Raw genomic sequence first — 27,076 nt, 5'->3', positions numbered from 1 at the left:
AGTATATGAATCACTGGGTTAAACAAAGGAATGCAGGACTTTTGGCCGTAAGCATTGTGAGTCTGTAAGGGGAAGGACAGTGGCTGTGGCAGAGACACTGCAAGGCACTTACCCCCCATAGGCTATTCCTTGCCTGCCCTGTTTCTCTTCTTTGTCAGCAGGACGCCTGCCTCCCACTAGAGAGGCTGGAAATGCCCAATGCTCAGTCTCCCAGCCTTCTCTGCAGCAAGGACACAGGTCTACGCCCTAGTTCTGGCCAGTGGGAACTGTGGAGAAGTCTACTGAGGAGTTCTGGGAAAGTAACATTTCTTTCCTGTTGGGTGTTTTTGTTTTTTTGTGGTTGTGTGAGGACATGATGGCTGGAATTACAGCAGCTTTTTGTAAACATGAAGGGTCACACCGGAGGACACAATGAAGAGATGCAAAAGAAAACTTGGGCTCCTGATGGAATCACAAAGCTGCTTAATCCACTAGCCCTGCACCTTGGACTTCTGTTTGTGCAAGACAATCTGTTTTCTCATTGTTTACACCACTTTTAAGAAGGCATTCTTTACTTGGAGCTGAAAACATCCTGACTGATAAGAGTGGACAAGCTGGTCCTTCTAGTCGGGCAGACTGGACTTGGTTTCTGGCTTTACCACGGTAATTATGCATCCTCTTCAAAAGTGTTTCCTCATCTGTGAGCTAGAGAGAAGAGTAATGGCTACCTCTTGGGCTGCTACAGAGGATTAAATGAGATGGTGGATGTAAATTCCTCTGCATAGAACTTGGCTCATTGTTGGTGCTTAACAATGAGGAACTATTACTATTATTGTTATCATTTTTTGATTATAGACTCTTATTTGTCATCAGAACATCCTCTACCATCTTGCAGGACCCCATTTTCTGCAGGAATCAATCTGGGTGATGCTAACCTTGTTGAGTTTTCTTATTCTACAGAAGGAGAAACTAAGGCCAAGGGAGAGCCGCTGTCTGGACTCTTTTATTTTGAAAAAATGTGCATGGTTCAGCCTCTTCCCTTGTCACTCATTTCCACTCCCACTACAAACAACAGAAGGACACAGGTCTGGGTTGAAATCATGTGCCTTTATGGGAAACAAAAATACCCAACAACAATAACAAAAGCCCTTCAAATCGTGCCAAGTTCTCAACCAGTGATAATGAGGCAGTTTCAATGATTGTGTCTGGCCAGGGACGTTTCTAAAGGGTCAGGAGAGTTGAAAGACATTGGCCATAAACAGAAGTAACAGAGGGGGTTGATATTTTAAATGAGAGCATAGTAGACCTCCTTTCTGGCCCGGCATCCTTTCACCCTTTTGGTATGGTCTCCTCCCAGCTTACAAAGACATTTCCCAAAATTTGCTCAAATGCAGTCTCTTCCAGAAAGCTCTCCTTTATCTGTACCAACTGCATATGCCTTTTCAGTAATGTCACAACCATTTTCTCATGCCATCTCCCATCACTTCCGCCTCACATCCATTGTGTTTGAGTACATGCCTTCCGATACCCATTGTTGGCAGGCATGTCCCCCAGACCAGGGGCCACGCTGACCATCTCAGGGCTCCCACCTCCCTCCCCAACTCAGAGCTCAGTATACAGCAAGTGCTCAGCATCAGCAGGTACACAGTGAGGGTTTATCGAAGTCAGTTCTACCTCTGCCATGTTACATCACCAGCCTCTTGAGAGTCATAATTGTCATTTCCATTTAGTCATCCTTCCTCCAAGACCTCAAAATTGCCTGACTCAAGGCATCTCCAGGAAGGTACAGACCCCACTGAACATCACCAACTCAGGGTAGAAGGTCTGGAAAGGGGAGGAGAGAAGGCTAAGCATTCGCTCCTGTTCCAGGAGGCAAGGAGGCAGGAAAAGCAGCCCCTGGGGAAATCCAGGATGATCGTGAGTGGTGTTGGCCAATGCTTAATTTTGGAATCTCATAGGCGGTCATTCTTCAGAAAGTTTTTGCTGTGAAACTTGGCCAGCTTTTGCAGTGGGCATCAGGGACTGGTTGAGTTACCCTGCTGTCCTCAGGACCAGCAGGCACAGACCAGGAACCTCACTTTGGAACATGGCCTATGTAACCTTGAGAGGGGTGTTAGAGGTTGTCCATCTAGTTGTTCGGTTAGAGCTATGGGGGGAACATTAGCCCTGCGGTGTGTTGAGTTGTCAGGCACATAGATTGTAGTAAGGCTGAAGAATACAGCGGCAGTGTGGACCTCCCCTCCAAAGTGGGAAGGGTCAGGAGGTGCTAGAAGCAGCGAGGGAGAGAGGAGGGTCCCAAGAGGTCCTGCAGCTCCGGTTCTAACAGGTGCCCTGCTCTGTCTTCTGCTCCCTGCTCCCACTCCTTCCCCTCTGGTTCTCCATGTCAGGGCCAAGCAAAGGGGCCAGCTGGAAGTGGTGGAAGAAAAGGAAGTGACTTTTCTTTTCCTACCATGAGTCATAGACTTGGAGCAGGGAGAGGTCAGGATCAAGGACCCAAGAAGGATTGAAGAGCTGAGGCCCTGCCCACTTCTGTTTACTGCTGTGAGGAGTCAGTCTGAGCCTCACACTTCTAACTGCATCTCCCCCAGAGAGCACCGAGCTCCAAATTGTGGGTGCTGAGAAAATTCTACAAGGGCTCTGAAAGGTGCTCAGTGTCTTTGGGAGGGGGCTGTGGATCCTCCCATGGGAGGGCCCCTCTGGGGCCAACAGGATGTGAAAACCACAAGGTCAGCATCCACCCTGGAGACTGGGGAATAGAGCCAAATGACAGACAGAAGAGACTTCTTCAGGCACCTCCTTTAGGAAAGAGGCTTGGACCTAGGGGGACTCAAGTTAGACGTTAGATGTTTCAGTATAAAAAGGATCCCCAGTAAAAGGATGGGCGTCCCCTCAAATCCCTTCCCAAACCCCATTGCATTTAGAAAAGAGAAAGTAAGGAGCATAAAAATATCTTGATGATGCGGGCTTGCCTGACAGTCCAGAAAAGCAAGTCTCATGGCAGGCAGTGTGTCCCATTACACAAGGGGGTTATACCGAGCTTCAGTATAGAGCTTTTACATATATCTTTATATAAACGCATATATATTTATAGAGCCTCTGCCTAGAACAGCCGGGCTTGCTTCTTCAGTTCATTCCTCTTCCAGAGGGCCAGCCGGTCAAACTCAGAGATGGTCATGCCGAAGACTTGGTAGAACTCTTCCTGGGATAAGTGGCGCTAAAACAAAGTGGGAGGGGACAGAGAAAAAACAGCTTGAGGACGGGAGGTGCAGGCTGGGGGCAGGTGAGGCAGGAGGGGTCACGGTGCCTGGCATGGTGTCTGACCCACGGCAGGTGTGTGGTGAATATTTGTTGAATGGATAAATGTATGAATGAATGTTTTGTCGGAGGGATCTCTGGAGCTGGTCTGGCTGCAGAGGCTGCTCCTGCTCCAGATTCAGGTGCGACTTATGCTTCACCTAAGTGCCCTAGCTGCATCCTGGTTGACCTCACCTTTCTGCAACCCTGCTGCATGCATTCATGCCGTGTTCAGAAGTGTGTATGGATTAATGCAACTCCTCTGTCCTTCGGAAGAAAAAGGAGGTGTAGCCAAAATTTTAGGGTATAATCCTCTTACTAATATTTTTACAAATGATCTGGATGGCTGTTCCTGAGGCCGGTCAATGAAAAACCACTACTGTTCATATTTCTCCAAGCTCTGAAATGGCCTCTCATCTCTTTCTTATGTGAGAACAAACAGGCCATAAAACAAAACAATGTTCTGAATTCCAGGTGGGTTCCCTGCCCCCACCTCCTGACTGCTCTGCCTATTCTCTCCCCCTTCCGAGCAGTCTAGAAAGTTGGTCTATTGCCAAAAGCTTTGAGATTTAGAAATATTTAGGTGCATTTGCATTAGGTGCAAATATTTAGCGCATTTAGGTGAAGGGTAGATGGATGTTCATTTTACTATTGCAACTTTTCTGGAGTTCTGAATTTTTTCAAAATAAAATTTAAAATTATGTTTCGGGAGAGAAATGGATGGCATGTATCCTGCTGAAAACTTGCTGGAATCGCTGAGATGACCTGTGGGTAGCAATTATATTAGCTAATTGACTCAGTGCAGTCTGCTGGTGCAGGGGCCAGGGCAGTGTCCTTCACCCACTGGTCTCAGCTCAGGCAACACGGGAGACATTCCTGTGAGCCTCTGAAAAACACTGATGCCTGAGCTCCTTCCACAGGCTGCAGTTTAATTGGTCTAGGGTGGAGCCCCGTGTTGGTATTTTAAAAAGCATCAGAATTGGTGATTCTGAAGCTTAGGGAGGTTGTGCTTCCCAGGTCTGAGCTTCTGGAGGGTGTAGGAGAGCAATTGGTCTTCCGGGATGAACATTTCCATCCCTTAATGCGGGTGCTCCCCCGAGCTGCCAGGGGAGCTGTCCCCTTCAGCACTGCCAGGCTCTCACCACCAGACCCTGGAAGGAGGCCCCAGTTCCACATGTGGGCGGAATCGTCTGCTTCCTTGCTGTTACCCCAGCATGCTAGAGCAGCAAGGACTCATGCAGCTTCCTGAGCCACTGACATCCCCCTCCTACTGCCCCAGCCCTCCCTCTAGGCTGGGTGAATTCCTCAGCTGTCAGGTTAAGGTGGTGCTTGTCCTGCCCCTAGGAGCGCTGAGCCTCCTCTCAGAACTAAGCCTGCATTTGATTTTGCACACATTTCCTGACACCTCTCCCAGTCCAGGCCATGTGGTAGGTGACAGATGATCTTTGGCAGACAGAGGAAATGGATCTGCACACTAGACAGAGGGCTGGGGGAGGCTGGAGGAAGAGATGAGTGACACATCCTGGGGAAGGCATGGGGAGGTTTGGAGCACAGGCATCGCTAACTAGAAGGCAGCCCTGGGGAGGGAGGAGGCTGGCGAGACGGGAAGGTCATTTTGGGGAGAGGTGGGGAGAGGCCCTGGCCTGGGAAGGACAGAGTGTGCTCCTGCGTCAGAAGTGACCAGGGACTGGAACTACAGGCCAAATATACTGGGCGGCTCAGAAGCCCAATGCTACCACTGTGCCTTTATGTATGCTGTTCCCACTGCACGATGCTGTCATCCCTCCCTCCATCCATCCAAACCTTCCCGCCTGCAAGTCCAGCTAAATCATTCCTCTTGGTGGAAGCTGGTCATCCAGCCCAGCCTTAGTGGTCTTCTCTGAATCAGAGTGATCCCACACTGGTGGGGTGTTTACTCCCCAGGACACTGCCTGACTCTTTGTGTATTGTTTCATTATGTCACTAGGCTATTGAGGGAAGCATGACAATCACCCCACTTTATAGAGGAGAGAACTAAGGTTTAGAGAGGTTGTCACTTGGCCAAGCTGCCCACCTAGGGACGGCAGGATCAGGGTGGGAAGCGAGGGTGTCTGACTCGAGACCTCCTTATCCTTTTGCCTCTGCACAGGGCTGCCTCCCACCCCCCTCACTGCAGTACTGGTTTTCTACACAATCCTGTCTGAAACCAGTGCTGAATGTCTTCTTATCAACCAGATGACAGGCCTCTGAGCAGGGACCAAATCTAGCTCTCCCATGTCTGCAGAAGCATCACCTCAGGTGGGACACATTGGACCCATGCAGCACAGATGCTAACTGAATTGAGGAGAGAGCACAGAGCAACATGGGACAGTCCTGGGCTAAGGACACTGTGGGGAAGCCTCTGCTTTTTCAACAAGCCGTGTGACTTTAAAGCCATTCATATTGCTGGCCTCTCCTGAGCTGGGTTAGACCAGGCAAGGGCTGGAGTCCCTTTGAACCCAAAGGCTCCTTATCAGTTTTCTCCACTGACCTCCAAACGTGTCCGGTCCACATCCTTGGGCAGTCGGTTTCTTCCTCTCGTGGTCACCAGCAGCAGCTCGTAAGGGTAGATCTAGGAGAGAGGAAGTGGGTGGGGTTTGCAGGTTGGGTGAGGGTGGTGGGCTCATCCCTTCACCCACATTTTATGTCTGGGCTCCCTCCTCTACCCCAAAAGGGCCGGTGGTTAAAGACTGAAGGGACGGCTGGGTTTGACTTCCTTGGGGTTGCCTGGCAGCCTCAAGCTGCCTTTTCCCAGAAGGCAAGGCCCCAGAGTCCCTTGATATGCTAGGGATAAGCTTGGTGGCATTTGGTATGAATGTGGGCAAATATCTCAAATCTGGTGATTTGGAAGCCTCCAGAAAGTCTCTGAGGCCCATGGGGAACTATGTGATTTCAGGAGGCAAGAGTCATAGGGAAGGACTTAGGGGAAGTGGGCCTGGGAACTGGATATGCTGGCTTTAAGAGGAACCCCGGGGCTGTTTATCGATGTCCCCGTTCCTGCATAGACAGTGCTGTTATTCTCCTGCTGGTCCCCAGTGCGGCAGCTCCTAGTGTCTCAGAGACCTCTCGGGCCTGTGGATCCCTTTACCTTGTACTCTGTAAAGAGAAAAGACACACACACAAATGGAAACACATTGGTCTTTGCTTTGCATCACTATACTGGCCTCTGTCTTAGAGACTCTATCCTTGCTGAATTCGTCCCAAATCAAGGCTGGTAGGAGTACCATGGGTGGCTGGAGAGAGGGGTTGGGCTGATCTAGAGATATGGTTTTAGGGGAAAAATGACCTTTGAGATATTTAGAGGATAAATAAGATGAATCTAAGCCATATAGGCAAGACCCTCCATATTCTAGGATGAATAGGTGAGGTGAGCTGCTGCCCCAGCCTGCTTGTCGGAGCTGGGGGAGGCTGGCGGGAGACCAGAGCTCATGGAACATTTGCTGGGAAGAATGCACGTTTGGCTCTGAGTGTTTCCCTGCACCCAGAGCTGACTGGCAACTCTAGCTCAGCAGTACTGGGATGGCAGTGCTCTGGATGGTTCTGGGAACCCAGATGGGACAGCTGGCCTGGAGATCACCCAAGGCCAGGGATTTGAAAGGATGAGGGGTGAGGAGGGAAAAGGGAGGGTCTGGGAAGTGAAAGGGAGTGGGAACTCCCTTCAGGGTTTGGATGGAGCCCAGCGTGGGGCCTGAGTGTGTAGCAGTCATTTGTTGAGGGTCACGCTGCAGCCGTGAGCAGGGCACCCGACGCCCCGTGAGTTCCGGGGGGCCCGCACTCACCTCGCATGCCCCAGTTGACGGCATTCATGCTGTCGTAGTGGAAGAGGTCAGCGCTGGGTGTCTGCAGGGGAGACAGAGTGGGGGCTGGCCTGAGGCAGGCTCACTGCTGCCTCCTGGGGGTACTCACCTAGCTCCAGGAAACGGACCGGGGCATGTGGGATAGGCGGCCCTCGAAGAAGCCTCAGTCTCAAGCTGGGGTGATTTACCTCACTGCCCAATCTCTAGTGCCCAGGCCCAGCACACAATAAGCACTCAGTAAATGTTCACTTATTGGCAAATTACATCTCGTGCTTTCTTTCATGAGACCTGCCCTAGTCTCATGACCCTGTTTCAAAATGCAAGTTGCCCTCTTCTCAAATTCCCTATCTCCTTTATCTGGCTCAACATTTTCCTCCTGTCCCCATAGCACTTACTACTTCCTACATTCTATTTACTTTGACTTATTTACTATTTACCACTTGTTTCCTGTCTTCCCTGCAAAAGTAGAAGCTCTAAGGGGCAGGGGTTTTTGTCTTGCTTTGTCACCGATGTATCCCAGCACCTGGAGTGCTGCCTGGTGTGTATAAAATATTGACAATAAGTGACTGCTGTGTGAACGACCGTCCAGGCCTGGAGTGTGCTGAGGACGGGGTCTGTGTGTCCTGTGGCAGGGCAGGCTTATTAACACCAGCCACTGTCCCCCAGTAGTGCTCACACCCCTTTTGTGTGCTTGACACGGCCACAGAGCAACGGGTCTCTGGCTTCTACTCTGTCCTTCTGTGGTCTCTAGTCCACACAGTGGTGGAGGGACCCGTCACACGTCCGAGTCAGGTCACACGGCGCAGTTACCGGAAGCCCTCCGAAGTCCTTACCGGCGTGCGGGGCCCTACGGACCCTCCTGCCAGGCTTCATCCCCACCCTCACTTCATGCCACCCGCCACGCGTCCTCCCCGCCCAGGGCCTTTGACACTGTCCTCCCCTCTATCCGGACGGCTCTTGCTGGTATTCAAGCAGTGAGGTCCCTCTGAGCCCTCAGGCCTTGCTTAAATCCATCCCCTGCTGACCGCCTCCTCTCCCTGCCCCGAAGCTTTGAGTTCTGTCTCAGCACTTAGGATCGCCTGACTGCAAATCACACTTTTTTTTGCTGGTTGCCTGTCTCCCCAACTAGAACTCAAGCTCCCTGGGAGCAGCAACTGTATTCACCGCAGGACCCTCAGCACCTAGAACAGTGCCTGGCACTTAGTAGGTGCTCAGTTAATAAACATTTATTTACCTCAATGTTCATGCTTTCCCCCATCACCTGTCCAGTCACGCAGCCCCTCCTCTTACCAATAAGATATTTTTTATTCCCTTTTGGTCCCTAAACCAGCTCACTGTTTCCGTGAGTTTCATGTTGCAGGCCACCAAAGAGCTCAGAGGGCTCCAAGCCATGGCAGGCAAGTGAAGCAGGCAGTTGGGTGTGGCTATGGGCTTGAGTCCTGGCTCTTCATGTACTGGGTGTGGGACAGAGCTAGCCACCCCCACCCCCCCGCTCCACAGTAACTACCTCATAGGGTAAATGAGTTAGCGCTTGTAAACTGCTTAGCACAGTGCCAGGCATCCACCAGCCCCTCCCATGGGGGCACCTGAACACTACAGGGAGGAGAGCCACTGCTGCCTTGGGTTCCTTCAGTTAGTCCACCTCTAGCCCCAAGGCCTTGGCCAGGGTTCCACCCCTTAGTAATCACCGTAAGTGCCACAGCAGCGAACTAATGCTGGAATCACCAACACTGTGGGGACAATGGCCCCGCATGGCCTCTCTTACCCTGTGCAGCCCGTTTCTTCTGTAGGCAGGCAGGGAGGCAGACTTGGAGATGAGGGGATCTGAAGAGAAGGAGCAAAACAGTTACTAGGGGCCCCAGGCCAGGGGACCCTCTCCCTAAGCTCATCTGGCTGCAAATGGCCAATGTTACCCCCTAACTCCGGGGTGAGGCGGCTGTAGCTGGGGGCCTCCAGATCCTTCCACCACTGCTCTCCAGGCTTACAACTGACCATCTTAGGGGTGCCTCCCCCTGGCAGAATTCTAGGCCCACCCCAAGCACCCAGTCACACAGTCTTCTGGCCTTGTCTTGCACACATCTAGCCTTTTATGAGGCACTCCTCTCCTGGCCACAGGGTGGCTCTGGACAAAGGCTCTGAATTGGAGTTGAGCTTGAACCCAGACAGGTGAGCTCTCACATGGGCAGAAGAGGTGCACACTTTTTCTTTCCTCCTGGGAGCTGTTGGGCATGTCAATCCTGGTTCTAGAACCAAAAGTGGAGGCCTACCAACTGACAAACACAATGGGGTGGACTGCTTGGGAGGGGGACTGTGCTGGGGTATCCACACTCTCTGCTTATCACAGCTATGGGAGACCTGTGCAGGCTCAGTCTGGCCCTCACAGGACACCCTGGGCTGAAGGTGGGGCAGGCAGAACATACCACTGTCAGCCAGGTAGTGGGACCGAGGGGCTGCAAGAGAGAAGAGCCAGAGATCGGTGTGCGTGGGGACAGACAGACATGTGGATAGTTCATGGGACAAACAGACATGACTCCCATACCCGGGCCACCCTGGCTGGAGGGGAGGAGGAGGAGCCTCTTTTATTACCTCCTTTCCCACGGGTCAGTTTCCAATCATTGTCCTTGCACCCCATCCCCGAGCCCCCTCTCAGCTCCTAGCCCAGAACCTGGCGCATAGCAGGAGCTCTGCAGTATCTGCTGCACCGGTGCCACCGAGGGGAGCTGCATTTTGAGCAGCACCAGTGGCGCACTGCACAGAGCCCAGAGGCAGGGGTTAAAAACAGCGCCTCAGTGGCCAAACAGGGAACCGGGTCCTGGGTTCATCCTGGCTCTGCTTTTACTAGATACCTAACTTCTACAAGTTGCTTAATCATGCTTCTGTTTCCTCATCTGTAAAGTGGGGAGGGAAGATGAATCTGTTATAAGGTGGTTGTGAAGAATACATGACATAGTACACAAAGGTACCAGCACAGTGTCTGGCACATAGGGAACACTGAATAAAACTGGATTTATCATCATTGCAGCCCCATTATCTTTAATCTCACCCACAGTCAGGGTGATTATCCTTGATTAAGTTACTATCCATCAAGTATTGGTCTGTATCCGCCAAGTATTGACAAGTATGTCAAGGTGCTTTTATTCTCGACCAGGTTATTATCCACCAAGTATTGACTGAGACAGGGTTTCCTGGCGGGACTGGCTCCCACAGGGGTAAGAGGGAGAGGAGGCAGATGGCACATGCATGTGCCCAGGAACAGGGAGGAGATTACAGTGAGAGACTCTCAGGGCAAAGTGCTTGACCCAATGCTCTGCTTGTGTACCTCCAGTGATAGGAGGCTCACTACCTCAAGAGGTAGTGCCTTATATCTTCGAGCCATTCAAACGATTAGAAGATGATTGGAAGTCACCGCTTCAGAGGCCCAAGAAGCAGAATTGACTGCTCAGGGCAGAGCATGGTCTTACTTAGTGTCCCACACAGCCCCTTGCCAAGTCTGTATTCTAGAACCAGGTGAGACCGTAGGAGTTCAGATTCACTGATGGAGCGGGGAGGAAAAAGCCCCCACCCAGCAGCACTTACAGCCATTGAGAGACATGTCATAGCCAGCCGTGTGCAGGGCCTCCCGGCTGCTGGTGGAGCTCCTGGGTGGGGTCCAGGGATCTGCGTAGGAGCTGGATCGGGCCTTCATCTCCTCTTTCAGAATCAGCCGGCCAATTCCGCTCTGCAGCTGGGGGTGGAGGAAAAGCTAGAGGAAGTCAGAAGGAGCAGAGTGCACTGGGGGGAAACAGGCTTAGGAATGGCTGAGTGACTGGACTCCCTCTGGTGGCCCTGTCATTTTTCCTTCCCAGTGTCCCTCCATCCTTGCAGCACCCGTGTTTCCTTTTGGGAGTTCATCTCTCTTTCACGAGTGGCCCTCTGGCCTGGCTGGGACTCTGACAGTGGGCACAAAAAGCAGATCTGGCCAGCAACAGGACTGCATTGCCTCGGCCACAGTGAGTGGTGGAGTGATGGGCAGTCAGCCCCAGCTGGGCCAGGAGCGCCTTCCCCGGGACTCTGGTTGGAGTCACTAGCACCCATCTTTCAAAAGAAGTTTTGTTTTAGAGAGGTGGAATTCATATAGCATAAACTTAACTACTTTAAAGTGAACAATTCAGTGGCATTTAGTACAGCTACCACCTCTCTAGTTCCAAAACATTTTTATCACCCCCCAAATAGGCCCTGTACCATTAAGCAGTCACTTCTTATTTCCCTCTCCTCCTGATCCCTGGTCATCACCGATCTAGGTTATGTCTTTACAAATTTATCTATTCTGGATATTTCATGTAAATGAGATTGTACAATGCATTGTAGGCTTTTGTGTCTGGGTTCTTTCACAAATAATGTTTTCAAGATTTATCCACGTTGTGGTATATATCAGGACTTCATTCCTTTTTATGGCTGACTAGTATTCCATCATATGGATATACTGCACTTAAAATCCATTTGTGAGCTGGCGGACATTCAGCTTACTCCCACCTTTTGGCTGGTGTGAGCAGTCCTGTTATGAACAGGTGTGCACATGTGTTTGAGAATCGGTTTTCAGTTCTTCTGGGCATATATCTAGAGGTGAAATTGCTGGATCGCATGGTAACTCTACATTTAACTATCTGAGGAGCCACAAAACCTTTCCCCTTTTCTGAGGAGGCAGTGGCACCACCTTCCACTCCCACCAGCCACACACCAGAGCTGCTGGCACCCACTTCCCACGACGTGAGAAGAACCTGCCTGAGCACGAGGCCAGTGCAGGGGCAAGCCCGCAGAAGCGCAGAGAGAGACAATGTCCCCAGGGCAGTGTCTTGAGCAGCTGGATCTAGTTATACCGGAGGATAATCTGACCATTTCACTTTTCGGCTCTGCCATTTCTTCTTTCCATCAAAGTGTGAGTTTGAATTTGGTTTCTGTCACTTGCAAATGAAAATGTCCTCGGTAGTGAACCCTTTAAGCATCTCATTCAGCGGTGTGGCTGGCTCACCTTGTGCATGCTGCGGTCAAAGTCGTCCTCCTCTCCTCCGGATGAGAACCTTCGGGCTCGGGGCACTGCCAAAAGACAGCTAGGGTCAGCTCCTGCATGTGCGTCCCTCTCAGCCTGCTCTGGGGGGAGGGCACAAGGGGCAGTAGAGGAGCCAGGACAGGTGGGGGTTTCCTCCACGCGCTACCACTTTCGAGCCGAGTGGCCCTGCACAGGTGCACTTGGTGAATGACCTGCCACTCCCTGCCCACGGGCCTCCCTGAATGGAGATGCCCGGCACCCCTTCCCATCCTTGGGCTGTCAGGTGCACATGAAGCTGCTGCCCAAACAGAGCTAGCCAGCCACCATGCTGGGATTCTGTCTGATGCTGGTGGGAGAGAGAAGCCCTTTTTCTGCCCAGCAGGAGGTAAGCCTGGACCTGCTGGAGCTCACTTGGCTATGACGAGGGCAGAGTCAGCCCGAGAATGGAGTGACCCAATCCAGGGGACAGGACACGTCCTGATGATGTCCACTCACCTCTGGGTCCTGTCGTGCCACAAACACTTTCAGTCACATGATCAAGAACGTCCCTAATTTGGCCTCAGCCATTTGGAATTGGTCTTTCTTTGTTTCTTTCTCTCTCTCTCTCTCTTTCTCTCTCTCCTTCCTTCCTTCCTTCCTTCCTTCCTTCCTTCCTTCCTTCCTTCCTTCCTTCCCTCCCTCCCTCCCTCCTTCCTTCCATATGTTTGTGACTGAAACAGCATCATCTATGATTGCCCCTCTCCCCCCATGCCTGCTGGGTGTGGTCTTTCCTGCCTGTGTAGCCTCTGAACACTCATCACTTATGGACTCTTGTCACTGTCCCTTTGGGTTACAGTTGGGCTGGTGTCTTATCTCCTTTCTAAATGGAGACTTTGTTGAGGGTAGGGAAGGGGTAGTGTCATCTCAGCTCCTCAGAAGCTTTGCTTAGAATGGACAATTGATAAAGGTATGTATTGACTCAAAATGGCACTTGATGAAAATTCCTCACCATACTGGAAAGAAACAGCTTGGGATGCCTGACTGGTAGGGGTTGCACCTTGAGGACCACTAGGACCTCTTGTCAGGGCTCCCACAAGTACCTCCCATCTGCCTACATCCTCTCTTTTCAGTCCCCTAAACCAGTGTCCACCCCACAGCCGAAGGGGTGTCTTACAAACACAAGTCTGATCATGTCGTCACTTTGAATGGCTTCCTGCTGTTTAGGGTGAAGACCAAAACCCACAAGGCCTGGTGGGACCTGGCCCCTCATCACCTCCCCCACCCCACTGTAAGCTCGAGGTTAAGCTGACAGTCTTTTCTTTCCCATCCTGGGTCTTTGCAGATGCGTTTCTACACTCAGTGGGTTTGTCTCCTCCTTACTCTTCCTGTAGCATCAGAGTCTGCATCTGAGCAGGCTTTGTTGTCTCTAGGCTGGACTGCATGCCCCTGTCATCAGCTCTCCTACCTCCTGTTTATCCCCTCTTATGTATCACCTCCCTCTCTAGTTAGGACCCAAGTCTTTTCCACAAGGGCAAGGACATGGCCTGGTCTGTTTGTCAGTGCCTCCTTAGGGCCCATGGCTGGCCCTCAAAACATGTTTGCTGAATAAATAAATGACTGATCAAGTGAAGGACTGGGTGACTGTCCTGGCCCCTTGCATCCCTGGTGTAGGTGACAGGGCTCTGGCCTTGTCTCCCCCATGGGGCACACTACCTTTGGGGGAGCCATGGTAGGTCCAATACTCAGACTCTGTAGCATAGTAGGGGTCTGGTGAGTAGGCTGGACTGTATTTAGAGGCCTGGCTGATGTCTTCACTTGTTTTGCTCTTGGTTGTTGTTGACAAATCACCTGCAAAGGACCAAAAAGAGAGAGCTTCAGGGAGGCAGAGCATTCTAGACTAGCATCCTCTACACTCTTTCCCATGTTTCAGCTGGCCTCCAGCCCAGGGGAGTGAGGCCACACTGAGGCCAGGGTCTGGGGTGTGGAGCACTGGAGCTGGAAAGGCACTGAGTCCATGGCTCACATTTGCCACTTGGAAAGCTGAACACCATAGAGGGGAAGGCGCTTGCCGGGACCACAGAGCAAGTAAGGCCAGAACTGGACCAGACCCCTAGCTTAGGACTCCTTCTACTGCATTCCGTGGACTCCCCAGTGTACTCCTAAGTGAACAAATACTAAGGCCATGGCTTCTCCAAGTAAGACTAGACGTGTCCCAGCTGAGCCCTTGCCCTAGGCTTCCTTCCCCTCCGGAAGCCTGCCTTGCTGTGGACTGGAGCCACATCTGTGGTGGGAGTTGGCCAGCAGGGCCGTGCAGCATGTTGAGTCAGGTCAGCCTTCTCACCCTGAAATGCCAGATCCTTCCTGGGGAGATTATGTGACGTGCAGGAGGGAGCACTGGACAGGGAGTCAGCAACACTAGGTTCTGCTCCCTGCTCTGCCACTTAACTCACTTGTAACGCCAGGAAAATCCTGCCCCTCTCTGCCTCAGTTTCCCCTTCTGTGAGCATTAGAATTGGTCTGTTGGCTCAGGTGCCATCCAGCTTCAAGCTTCCACGTGAATTCCATAGCATGGGGTGAACATCAAACCTATATAAGCCACAAAACCATCTGGATGGTGACTTCACATGTGCCAAAGACTGGCAAGGGGCTGACCTGGGCAGAGAGAGGCCTGGGAAATGAGCGCGGCTTCAAGATAATTCCTCAGGGGAGAAGCTATAGTGACAAACTCTACACTCCAGGCAGCCAGGGCTGCAGAGTCCTGGGACTGCCCTCAGCCAGCTCCGGGCTACACGCCTCCCCCTGCCCCAGCAGCACTTGCTCCCAAAGCTCCCATTCTCTTTGATGTGGGTCCCACACCAGCTAATCTCACTCAGCTCTTTCATCTGCCCTCTAATCCATCCCAACCACCTCCACCCCGGACTCCCAGCTTTGGTGCTGCCCCTCAGGGCCATCTGGGAAGTCCCACGCAGTCCTGAGGGGTTTGGTTCTGGATATAAAGTCAAACTAACTTTGTCAGGGTTGGTGACTTTCTGTGTCCACTCGGGGCACATGGTATGACCTCTACACCCACACATAGATATGCACATGTTCACAGACCCTCCTCGATCCCCGTTCAGCCCCTCCAAAATCAAGGATGTTTGTCTGAATTATCAGTACCCAGAGCCACTATTAATACTTGTATTGCCCCCTCCACCAGGGGCAATACACACAGCTGCTCTCAACACATAGCTGCTTCTGATGGCTTATGCTCCACTAAGTCTGTTATCCAGTAGACCCATAGGTACACAAAGGTGACAGGGTGGCCGCTGTGCCTCTGCATCCTCAACTAAGAGATGCGCTTATTCAAATGAGGCTCAATAAATGCTTCTGCAAGAGCCATCAGTTCTCAGTGCTGAGTGACCGGGTGTCAGTGCCCTAGGTGTGCCTCTCCCAGGGGTACGCTGAACAAGGATTTAGAACATTAGATGTCATGGGACTTAGGGAAGGGTAGGGGGTTGGGGAGATGGTAGCAAAGGATTTAGGGGATATGAGACCTTCCTTGCTCTTTTAAAATGTCACCAAATTCTTCTCCAATGTCACTTGGAGTGATGGGAGGGCAGTCAACAAGAAGGACCAAGGTGCAGCCTTGCATGTGTCCCTCCTGGTGACCCATGCAGAGCCATCTGCACACACGGTAACTGCCCCACATGCCTTGCCTGGCCATGCCCTCTCTGCCTCCAACCGTACCATGCCGTTTGTAGATCGGGGGTTTCCGGTAGATGTTACTTTCTCCAGCTGCCAGACAGACCCAGAAGGGACAGGAGGGAGGAGAGAGAGAGAGACAGGAAAAAAGGAGACAGCAGTTGGTCAGTTGATCTCAGAAGAGAGAGGTGGTCAGCAAGTTTTCCCAAGTGTCCACCATCTTTTCCCCGGTGGACTTCCTCTTCCAAAGCTGAACTTCCAACCTCATACCATCGGGTTCCAAGAAGGGTGAGGGGAAAGGAATGGGTGGATTCAGATGGTCCTGAGGAAGGGATCTGGGGCTTGAATGGTGGGCATGCAGGCAAAAGGTGGGCATGTGCTCAGCAGGACCCCATGCAGGAAGGTGTCCAACGCCTCCACCCAGCGGCCACGCCTCATTCCATGTGAAAGTGCCCAGAATGCTACAGCCATGGTTCAGCATGATCCCCCTCACTTCCTCAAAAACAGACAGGATGGGACCTCTCTGGGCAGCTGAGAAAGGCATAGATGAAACAGCAGGATGAGCTCCTGGGGAAAAGTGGGAGAGGAGGGAAAACCTGGGCCCGGAGTTGGGAGACTAGTCTAGGCCCAGCTCTGCTGTAATTCAGAATGAGACCTTGTCCAAATCACACCTGCAGGGTCTCCTATCACTGTCCCTCATGCTCATTACCTCTAGCCACACTGGCCTGCAGCCAGTTCAGTGTGTCAGGGCCCTAGTCCTTGCTCCACCAGGATGTTTTCCCCTGGGATCTTCACAAAAATGCTTCATCCTTATCTTTTGGATTCAATGTCACTGCCTCCAAGAAGCCCTTCCTGACTACCTCACCTAGCCCAGCCTCCCCCACCCCAGTCTCTCTGTCACATACCCTGTTTTCTTATGTTTACAGCACTTGTCATTGCCTGAAATCACCCTTTCACACATTTGTTTACTCATGGATGACCTCCCTCCCCACCCTGGAACACAAACACCGTGAAGGTAGGATCTGGGCTGGTTTAAGCACAACTGCAGCCTCAGGTTCCAGAGCAGTGCCTGGCTGTAGAGAAGGAGTAACAGGCTCACAGAAACTGAGTAACTGGCCTGAGGTCACCAGCCCACACATAAGAAACAGGAAGGAGATTCGGTCCCAAGAGTTTTGATGCAGAAACCCCTTACTTGCAGCCCGATCACAGCTGTGTCCCACTACGGCCCCTAGACATCCCAGACACTTCCCTGGGATGCTTCCTGGCAGCTTCCTGACCAAGACGGATTCTATCAAGTGAGTGGACCAAAGACTGTAGATACATTGGGGCCAGAGGGTGGACTACTTAGAGTGACTGGTTAGGGATGGTCCCTAGGACCCGGATTCTCCTCGGTGCCAGTGCAGGGTGCCTGGAGATCCCATGAAGCATGCACCCATGCCGGGCATTCTGGGCTGGCAGCCTACCTGGGATGTGAAAGTGCTTGGGAGCCTGGTAAGAGGTTGGAGTGGAGGACCTCACATCTAACTGGCTATGGTATGGAGAGCTCCGGCCGCTCTCGGGCCCTGGAGCACGCAGGCAGTGGTCCCCAGAGAGAAGAGAGGCAGAGAAAACAGGCATTAACGTGGCGGTGGCTCAGGCAGCAGTGAGGTGATGAGGGCCAGGACGGCAGGGAGGCGGCTGTGCGCTCATGCACTGTCGGCAGGAACAGGCTCAGCACTGTTTTCTTGCTCCACCCCAAAGTCAGGATTTGTGGGTTGCAAGAGTCAACTCCACCAAGCTTCAGGAAGGCGTTTTCACCCCACCCTCCCCACCTGCCTCCTCCCTTAATTGTTCTACTTGCTTCACCTGCAACCTCAGGGCTGGCTGTGGACAACCTGACTGGCCTGGGTGGGGCTGGGCTGTTGAGTGCAGGCCAGGCCACAACCCCATTTCTGGTCCTCTGGTTCCATCCTCTGGATGGACAGGCCTAAGGATGAGGACTGAAGTGTCTTCTTCCAGCTAGGGCCATCAGGCTGTCTACCATTCCCCTCCCCTAGCAGCTCACCGCCCGTTTTCCCACAGCCTGTCTTCCTCTCCCCTGCTCAGGGCATCTGCAGGGCCTCAGCAAGGCCCAGCTGGTCACCAGGGTGACCACAGGCCTGTGGAGGCCATTCTGTGATGAGATCTCGGGCAAGCCCTGTTCTGTCTCTGCAGCTGGGGACATCAAGCCACTGTGTTGTCCCCTGGCTCTTCCTGTCCCTTTGGGGGCTTCCCCCTTCCTTACCAGAGCGGTAGTAGTGGTGAGGTGAGCGGGAGAAGGTGGGGGACATGCCCTGGCGGCTGTAGGTGGGGGAATCGATGTATCCTGGGCTGGAGGCCCGCCTCTGCCGGAGGTCCAAGTTCTCGTAGATGTCCTGGGGGAGGAAGTGGGGCTGTGAGCAAGGCCACCAATGAGGTGGGCCTATGGCCCAAGGGTCTATTAGGCAGATGGGGGAGTGACAGGGAATCCAGGATTCTAGGGGCGTGGTGCTGCCCTTCTGAATACACAGGCCCCCACCCTGGGTTACATGCACAGTCCAAGGAAGGATGCAGAGAGTTTTCAGGGCCTTCACCCATCGCTCAGAGGCCCTTGAATGGAACCCGTGGGCCAGGCCCCTGGAATCCTGGCCAAGGTTCTCAGAAGCACTGGGGGTCATCTCTGGGTAGAAAGGGCACATCAGGTTCGCTCCAAATTGTTCCTGCCCTTTATGCCACCACCACTTCCTCCAGGCTCCTGTCTGCCTATCACTGCCCTGGTTGGGTCAAGGGCTCAAGTCCCTGGGAGGGCTCGGGAGGGGTGAACCAGGGGCCTGTTTGGTCAGCATAAAGGGACACCATTATACAAAAGGTCTCCCCATGCTGGCTTAATTACCTGGGAGTAGGGAGATAATGTTCCCAGCGACTTAGAAGCAGAAAGTTTGAAGGCAGTCATGAAAGAAGAGAGAAGAGGGCGGGAGAGAGGACAGACAGCAGTTAAATGGTTCAGCAAAGAGAGGTTCTCCGCCGCCCCTCGGCCTCCCTCTCCAGGTAACGCCCTCACTTAGAGTTCCAGGATATCGGCAGTGCTGACGGGTAGTAGGAAACCTTGAGATTGTGCCTTCCTTTTGCACATGGGAAACCCACAGCCCAGAGGGGGAGTGGGATAGCTCGGGACCCCTCAGGGAGGAAGTGGGGCAGTCTTTCCCGGGACCCAGGCTTCTCCACTGCAAGCTCGGAGTCATTCCAACACTTCTTTGTCTCTTTACCAGTTCATGCCCCCTCTGTGGTTCATGAAGGCAGTGCCCAGGGCAGGGGATACAAAGGTAGGGCCACGCAAGGGCCAGCATGGTGCCATCGACATGGGAGATGGGCCAGTGGGTGGTGTGGCAAGCTGGAGATGGAACATCCCATCTACAGAGGGCAGCTCAGCCCCAGCACCTGAGGCCCAGGCTGGGATGCCAGCCCTACCTACATTAACACAGCTCCTTAGGTTTCCAAGACATGTTGGAAAGGCAAATTCTTACGTGAAATCTCCCAGTGTTTAAATGTTGGAAACTAATTTATATTTTTAAAAGGTATTTTGTGAGTGAAACAAAACAAATTTCAGGGCTGGGTGGGGCTTGTGGGGCCTAATGTGCCATCTCTGTGCTCAGAATCAGCTTCTACCAAACGTGCAGTCCCCTTTCCTGGTCCGTGTCAGGGGCCAGAACCCAGAGAGTCTCGGCACTGGCTCTCAAACCAGATGGAAGCCGGCCCCTTTAGAGAGGAAGGGGACAGTGGTGGAACAGGGACAGGAGCCCGGGTCTGTGCCCCACAGGCCTGGGATCCTTCTGCTGAAAACAGTCTCAGCTCAGGGGTCTGGGATGGAGGAGGCCGTTCTGCCTTCTCCAGAGAACATACTTTTGTCCACTTATTTATTTCAAAAGCCAGCCGATGCTGAGTTTTTGTGAGTTTCTCTTGTGCTCTGAGCACAGGGACTTAAGGCCAGGCGCAAAAACCAGAGAACCTACTAACCAGGGATCACCAATCCAAATAATCACTGAGTGTGGCAGAGGACAAGAGCCATGGGCTGTGTGTAAAACTTCTCCGGTGTAAGAAAAACAATCATTCCAGTGATAAGCAGTCACAGGTTCTCGGCTTCAACGCCGGGGCTCTCAGGGAGTGGTGGGCACTCGGGAGAACCGGAAGCCCATCTCCAGCCTATAAAGCAGGGCTCTGCTCCCCACCTCTGGATGGCGGAAATACTGGTTGGTGTCATCACCTCTAATTTTTCAAGAAAAGCCCAATTTTGGGATGAAATCACCTTATTTTCACATGTTGACTGTAAACTCCAGCTTAAAAGAGTCTTAGGAGCAACATTGTGGAAGGCAAGGTGTCTGCGATAGAGGGGACCGGGGACCCCACGGGCCCTCCTCTCCTCCGACGGCCCCAGAGAGAGGGGCAAGATGCCATACCTCTCCATAGCCACATCTCTCCAGCATCTCATCAGACGTGTATCTGGAATGAGGCTCGTAGGAAATGAGGTCGGGGCGTTGTACCTCGTAGATGGATTTAACCTTGGGGAGAGCTGCCAGGTCTTTGTAATTAAGGATCTCATTATCCACTTTAGCCTGGGGAAGAAGGAAATGGACAGGAAAGAAGCAGAAAGATAAGAGGGAAAGGAGAGAGGAAACAAAACCCAGGCACAGGGAGAAGAAGCTTCTTCAGTTTCCACTAAAAACAAAGCTTTAGGATGGAAGACTCGCAGGGTGTTAGAGTAAGGCAGGTCTGAGAGGCCATCCGTTCCAACAGGGCTAACACTGCTTGTGCGCGTATGATGTGTGACTCTGTGAAGTGTCAGTATTATTTCTATTTTCCAGATGAGGAAACTGAGGCTCCAAAGGTTCTGCAGCTCTCAGCACTTAGCCAGTAGGTTTGAATCTAGTCTGAACTGCACAGCCAGGCACTGACGGTCTTCTGACCCCCCAGAGTAAAGACACCCCATTCACAGAGTCCTTAAAGAAGACAGTGAAGATGGTAAAGACAGAAACAATCATGACGGAAAACACTAGCTAACATTTGGTGAGAACTTATTATGAGCCAGACAGTGTTCTAAGTCCCTTATATGGACTAACTGTTAGTCCATACAACTTACAACTCTAACAGTAGGTACTAATATTATCTGCACTTTTGAACAAGGAAACAGGCACAGAGAAATCAATGAACTTGCCCAAGGTCACATAGCTAAGAAGTAGCCAAACCAGAATTCAAACCCAGCCAGTCTAACCTGAGAACCTGCCCTCCCTGGTGGCCTCTTCTAGTTCTCCAGGGTGGGGCGTTCACTGGCTCACAGCTATCAAGGGGCTGCGCCCAGAAAGCTGCTCCTTACGCCGAACTGAACTGAGCCTCTAACTACTTCCTGGCTTCGCCTGAGTTCAGTTCTCTAGAACCGCCTGGATGAGGAGGCCACTTCCTCTAGTGTGGGTCAGCGTGTCTCGTGGTTCTTGAAGCCGTGTTCTTTCCATCCTCCTGTGGTTCCTTCAGTGGCCTGGTTTCCTCTATGGTTAACCAGGGTCACTCCCCCCAGAACTACTGTGGCTCCCAACGTCCTGAGGCGAGGAAGGTTCAGAGAGGCCATGACACAGGGAATCCAAGGGGACTATGTTATCCTCATAATGTTCTCTTGATGCTTTGAGGGCCAGGTAAGTCTCAGGGCCAAGGCTACTTAGAAAGCAATTTTTATAAAGACCTTAGAAGCGTTGGTATTTCAAACACTCTCAAAGCCCTTCACTGTTCCATCCCTGTCCCATCCCACTGCTGTTTGGGCACTGCGCCATTCACTCCCCTTTGCCCCAGGCCTCCTCCTTGCCCTGACCTGGGCTCTGAGGCCCTGTAGACTGTACCACAGGCTCCTTTGGTTCAGTTGGGTTTGGCCAAAGTGGGGCATCTGCAGAGTGAGAGGTGAGTGAGGACGCTGTGTACCTGGCCCCCTTGCACCTGCTCTGCCTGGTGGTGGCTGGGGATGACTCCTGTCTGGGACTGCTCTTCCACAGCTCCAGCTTGTACCCACCTTTCCCTTTGTGCTGAGGGTGGTGACAGCTCCCCACTCCCGCAGTCCCTGGTGCCGCCCTCTGTGGGCATCCTCTGCAGATGCATCTGTGCCAGTTTGGGGTGTGGGTGTAGAGGGCACCTTATTGGGAGAGTCTACTGGCTGAAGTAGCTGCTGCCTTTCATTCTGGGATGTTAGATCTTGACCTTGAGAGCTCTTGGCATCTTGCAAACTTGTTTCAACCCATCAATATTCATCTCAGCACTTTACTACACACGTCAGAACCACTAAATTTACATTTCTTCCTCCAGCTGCCTTGCTGACAGGTTATAAATGAGTTTGCAGCAACTGGACAAAGGTGTCATAACACAATTGGCCAGAAGGGAAGGAAGAGGCCAGTGCAGCAGGTCCAAGTCCAGTCACCTGGAGATGATTCTGGTAGTCAGCGGGGTATGGAGCCAGGTTTGAAAGAACCTGTCCCCTCCAGGTGCATTAACAATTCTATTTTAATACCAAACCTCGGTATCTGTGAAAGTTAAACCAATACTCTATCTTTCTGCCTGTTATTTCCTGTCCCAAAAGTGGTTGGATGGCTTCTTCCCTAAATTTGGAAGCCATGTTTGGAATGGTCTGACTTAAAACATGGCTCGCATGACATGTGCACTTGTCCCCCAGGGTAGCTGGCGATGAGGCGCCATTAAGGGGAGAGCAGAAGTATACAGAAGGGCAGACACATGCCTGTGCTCGGATGTGGGGGTGACTGATCTCAGTGTACAAGCCCCCAGCTGGAGGGCACAGTGGCAGGTGTCCCTGTTGCTGTTCATCTGGAGTGGAGCTGCTTCTCTCAGGGGCAGCCCTAGGAGCTCCCCCCAGGCCTCCAGGGTGAACAGCATCAGTGCTGAACCTAATTCACAAAGGTTAGCAAGGCTCCTCAGCAGCCCAGGGGAGAGCAGCCAGGGATGCAAGGCATTGCAGTGCAGCCTCAGCATATCCTGAGCTCACATCCCTTGGTAACTCTCTCCTGGAGACAGCCCCACTCTGGTCAGTAACCTTCTCACGGTGCAGGCCCTGAAACTAAGCCCGTTAACCCCGCTGTGGTCTGGCCCCACTCGTAGCACCAGGGGGATGATCATCTCCCCTGTTCTGGACAGGAATCTTCAATGAGGACAGCCCATGATCAAAATCACTTGCCTTTGTGGGAGCCACATGGCAGCATTGACCCATACTGAAGTTACAGTCAATGACCACTGTTACATCTTTTTCTTTCTTTCATTTGAACAGAGGAAGAAAGGAAAGGAAACAGTTCCATCAATAGTATTATCCAGTGATGAAGGAGGACACTGGATGTGCATTTGGAGCAAAACAATGATCTCCCAATGACAGGCAGGGCCACCTGGGGCTGGCGGGGTTGAGGACGGTCTCCAGGGCTTCTCATCAGGGCTTCCTGCTCCAGACACCTCCCTCCCCACCTTCTGGTCTCCTTGGCTCCTTCGGCTTGAGAAGGGCTGGAACAGTCTGGAGTCAGCCAGACTGAGGTTCGTTTACTCTCAGGACCCTCCTCTGCTCTTCGTGGTCCTCTGGCTCTGCCTCCCCCACCTCTTTTATCTCACTTCTGTTTATCCCTCAGGTTTGAGCTTAAATGTTTCTTCCGATTCTTCTCCCAACTGGTCCTAGATTGTCAGGTCGCTCTGTTCATCTGCAGCATCGTCAGAGCACCCCATATACCTTTTCTTCCTAGCACTTTATCGTAACTGCCCCTGATTATCCGTGGAATTACGAACTCAGTGTTATACTGCAGGTTGGTGCAGCTCACCACCATCAACGCAGTGCAGAGCACAGCATGTAGGGGAGTAGACGCTCACTCAGCATACATTTGCTGAGTGAATGAAGGGAAAATGTATGAATAAATTACATATCCCAGAGACCTCTGAGGTCCTCTGACTCAACTCTTGCCCCTTTTGCCACACCCCTGGCAATGAAGAGTGTCTGTGTTTGAATGCCTCTAGGGATGAGAGTTCAGACTCACGCCCCAGGTTGACTCCATCCCTGGACTTCTTACATGATTAGGAAGCTCTCCTTTATGTTTGCAAATCCTTCCCAGCCTCGTTTCCACATTCATGTGGCTCCTTCCTCCTTTCTGCCTCTCTATCACACACCACTGTCTCCACATTGACATCCCATCCAATACCCACTCTGGACAGGGCTCTGATCCCAAATTTTTCCCTTGCCCTTCTGTCAGGCAAGTAATGGGGGAAGGATGTGCTGTTTCAGAGCTTGCCAAGGGCTCCTGCTGTTGCTGCAGTTGTTCGTGTTCCTGCTGACCCCAACGTTATCCCTGTAAGTCTGTGTTTACTAAGCTGCGTGCTCCCCAAGGGCAGGAGCCGTGTCTGTCCCTGCCCCCCACTGTATCCTCAGGACCCAGCACAGAGCCCAGCATGTGACAGGCCACACTAGATAACGGTAGTTGTCATTTGGATGAAAACCTGACAGCTGCCCTTGGAACCTCTTTAGATTCCAGGCTGGGGGATAAGGAAGTCCTTTCAGTGGCTGCAAAGCGATACATACGCAGATGACTCGGTTGGGTGACCCAATGCTGGACCCAGGGGGCGAGATGGAAGTTTCAGACGTCCGTCGGTGCTGTGGGGGAGACGAAGGCAGAGGGTGAGAAGCTGTGCTCTGACCCGGTGGGAAGGGGAGACGGGGTGTATGCATGCAGCTTTTCAGGGGATGTTAGCAATGCTATTAAAGCACTCTCTGGCTATTTCTGCACTTTTTCTTTATCTTCTGCCTTTTAAAGTGATGTCTGTGTGAATGTAATCAGAAGTGCACAAGATTTTAGGCTGTTGGACTGAATATGAATTTGTTTGAATTTGTCTTTTGTGTGTGTGTGTGTGTGTGTGTGTGTGTGTGTGTCATTGCCCTCTTAGATAGGAAGTTACTCATAAAACTTTTTATTTGGGATAATCCCAGTCAATAATGTATTTGCTTTAAATGAATAAAATTGGTTAGTTCTCATTCCTTAGTAGTTTGCTTGTATTGTACAAAATATAAAAGTAGGTTAAACTTCATGTAATTGCGTAATATACTGATTATTTATGATATATCCACTGCAAATTGACATCAACCTAGTGATAAGCTTAAAAAATCTCTCCCCAAACAATGGAAATGATGGACTAATGGCTTCTTTAGCAGAACAATGCTATGTCAATCCTAGTGCCTCTCAGAGAGTGGCAGCATGTTGTGGTTAAAAAGTAAACAGACTGGACAGCAAGGACCAATAATGTACTGTGTGGTTTTAGGAGTCTCGAATTCCTGACCTGTACAATGAAGGGGCTGGTCTAAACTCCTTTTCAGATCTCTCGCCCTACCATTTAAAGAGTCCTAAGCAGGGCTACACAGCAATGTTTCCCAAAGTGTGGATTGTGAACAAGTGTGTCTCTGGGGAGACACATTCAGGTGGAACATTTGATAATACAGAGTCCTAGAGTGAGAGAGTAAGATGTAAAATTCTATTCAATCCTCTCAGATCAAGAAGGAAGTCTTAGTTTGATGCTAATACATTTCAGCTCTGCCTTAACAATTGCTAATGCCCCAGCATGCCACCCTTTTCTCTTTTTAACAAAGGGATCACAGGCAACATGATCTAGCTAGACTTTCCAAGATGTATTCCTAAGAATTGTTTCATTGAATTTATTTTATGGTTACCTTCTATTTATAACAAGTAATACTGGTTTTCCACTTGGTGATATAAAGTTGTATTTTAAAATAAATTTAGTTAAGTAAAAAGTAGTGAGTTGATTTCAAGAACGAGAAAAATACTAAGTATATAATGATACAGGTAGCACATACACATGGCAAAAAGCATCAGGGCTATAGAGGGATGACTGAAATTTGAGAAATGCCACCAAAGAGGAGGAAATTGAGGAAGAAAGGGATGATCAGGAGTTCTTACACCTTAAAAGGGAGAGAAGCCTTGGAAGAAACAAGAAAAAAACCCTCATGGTTCAAAAAATTATCTGTCAATAAACTGGCTCTCTCCCAAAACTTACATTAGATGGATGAGATGGCAAAGGAGATGACATTTCACCAGCTGGTCAGACATCGTACACATGTGGTTTTAGCTGAGACTCTTTAGCAGGTAACTTTTAATACAGTCCCAAGGGACCAAGTTGATATCTGGGGGCCAGAGTGTAGGGGCCCCTTAGAGGTCTCTGTGAGTCCTCCAACCCACACTCCAGGTATCTGCTCCACAGCACCAAGGACCCAGGAACTCCGTGAGCCCCTCCTTGCAGTTGTTGGATCAAGAATCCGGAGTCACAGGACCCTCTGGTGCTTGTCAGAGCAGAGTAATTCTGAGGACGCGGGACCTCTGCTGGCCCAGCGTGTGCCTGGGGACTCTGGCTGTGTTTCCGCCTGGTTGCATTACTGTGGGCAAATCGCTGCCTTTCTTAGGCCTTGGTTTTCTCATAAGCAAAGCAAAGATAAATCCTTGCCTCACCTGCCCCACAGGGGTAAAGAAATCAAATCAGACAGTGACTGTGAAGATCTTTTGCAGATTCACAGTCTCTGGGACAATATTAACCATCACTGTTAATACATGACCTTAGGTTGGGGTATGTCAGGGAGGCTGCCATCTTGGGAAGCCACGGTTAGGGTATAGCCTCTCCCCAGGAATACTTAAAAACTCACATTCAGACATTGCTGTATAGTTTTCACAGTGTTATCACATCCATATTAACTCCCTCCAAAGCCCCCTGAGGTGGATGTTACCATTAAGGAAATCTGAGGATACAGGCACACATTGTGGGAGTGTGCACACTGAAGAATGAGTTCCTACTAAGCACAGTGCCCCCAAACCATGGCAAAAAGTAGGCGGGCTTGCTTACCTTTAACTTCTTCTCTGCCCGGGCTGCCTGTTTGCAGATTGGGTGCCACACCTCAGAACCTAGGGGCCAGAGAAATAACAGAGGCTCAGACCTGTCACACCTATCAGCACAGAAGTCTCTCCTCACCTCCCCCACCTCCGTTTACTCCCTCAACAGCCTATGTGTCCTATGCAGCAATCAGAAGCATCCCTGGTTTTCCTGGCTCTCTGCTGCTGCATGGATTCAACCACCCATGCAGTCTTTCTGCCCGTGAAAATCCTACTCATTCCTTAGGGGTCACGTCTCCTGTGACATCTTCTTGCAAACTTTCTTACCTGCCAGCTGAGAGTGACTTCTCTCTCCTCTGTGATCCATAGTTCTTTTGTATCTCTCTCAACACATCTGGCCTTAA

The 27,076-nt window shown here is 51.4% G+C and overlaps 1 protein-coding gene across 8 annotated transcripts in view; it reads right to left on the bottom strand.

Annotated features, from left to right (window-relative positions):
• Positions 1-1,067: 1,067 nt before the first annotated feature.
• The window catches only part of ABLIM3 (actin binding LIM protein family member 3), a 101,695-nt gene continuing 75,686 nt past the window's right edge, over positions 1,068-27,076 (bottom strand). For 2 of the 8 annotated variants that reach the window (XM_028527868.2, XM_036014372.1), the window contains 16 exons: positions 26,686-26,744; positions 24,365-24,436; positions 20,226-20,381; positions 18,665-18,694; positions 18,038-18,167; positions 17,238-17,336; positions 15,820-15,867; positions 13,807-13,941; positions 12,097-12,161; positions 10,665-10,812; positions 9,509-9,538; positions 8,854-8,912; positions 7,071-7,131; positions 6,380-6,387; positions 5,783-5,863; positions 1,068-3,193 (listed from right to left, as the gene is read on the bottom strand). In XM_028527868.2, coding sequence (XP_028383669.1) covers positions 3,080-3,193; positions 5,783-5,863; positions 6,380-6,387; positions 7,071-7,131; positions 8,854-8,912; positions 9,509-9,538; positions 10,665-10,812; positions 12,097-12,161; positions 13,807-13,941; positions 15,820-15,867; positions 17,238-17,336; positions 18,038-18,167; positions 18,665-18,694; positions 20,226-20,381; positions 24,365-24,436; positions 26,686-26,744 — 1,295 coding nt within the window. In that variant the 3' untranslated portion in view covers positions 1,068-3,079. The remainder of the gene's footprint in view (positions 3,194-5,782; positions 5,864-6,379; positions 6,388-7,070; positions 7,132-8,853; positions 8,913-9,508; positions 9,539-10,664; positions 10,813-12,096; positions 12,162-13,806; positions 13,942-15,819; positions 15,868-17,237; positions 17,337-18,037; positions 18,168-18,664; positions 18,695-20,225; positions 20,382-24,364; positions 24,437-26,685; positions 26,745-27,076) is intronic. The other 6 variants (XM_028527870.2, XM_036014373.1, XM_036014374.1 and 3 more) reach the window with 6 other exon arrangements.

Source organism: Phyllostomus discolor, chromosome 13 (assembly GCF_004126475.2).
Source record: "Phyllostomus discolor isolate MPI-MPIP mPhyDis1 chromosome 13, mPhyDis1.pri.v3, whole genome shotgun sequence".
NCBI classification, from domain to species: Eukaryota; Metazoa; Chordata; class Mammalia; order Chiroptera; family Phyllostomidae; genus Phyllostomus; species Phyllostomus discolor.
The sequence above is the reverse complement of the archived record's forward strand: the minus strand, read 5'-3'. Positions and strand labels throughout refer to the sequence as shown.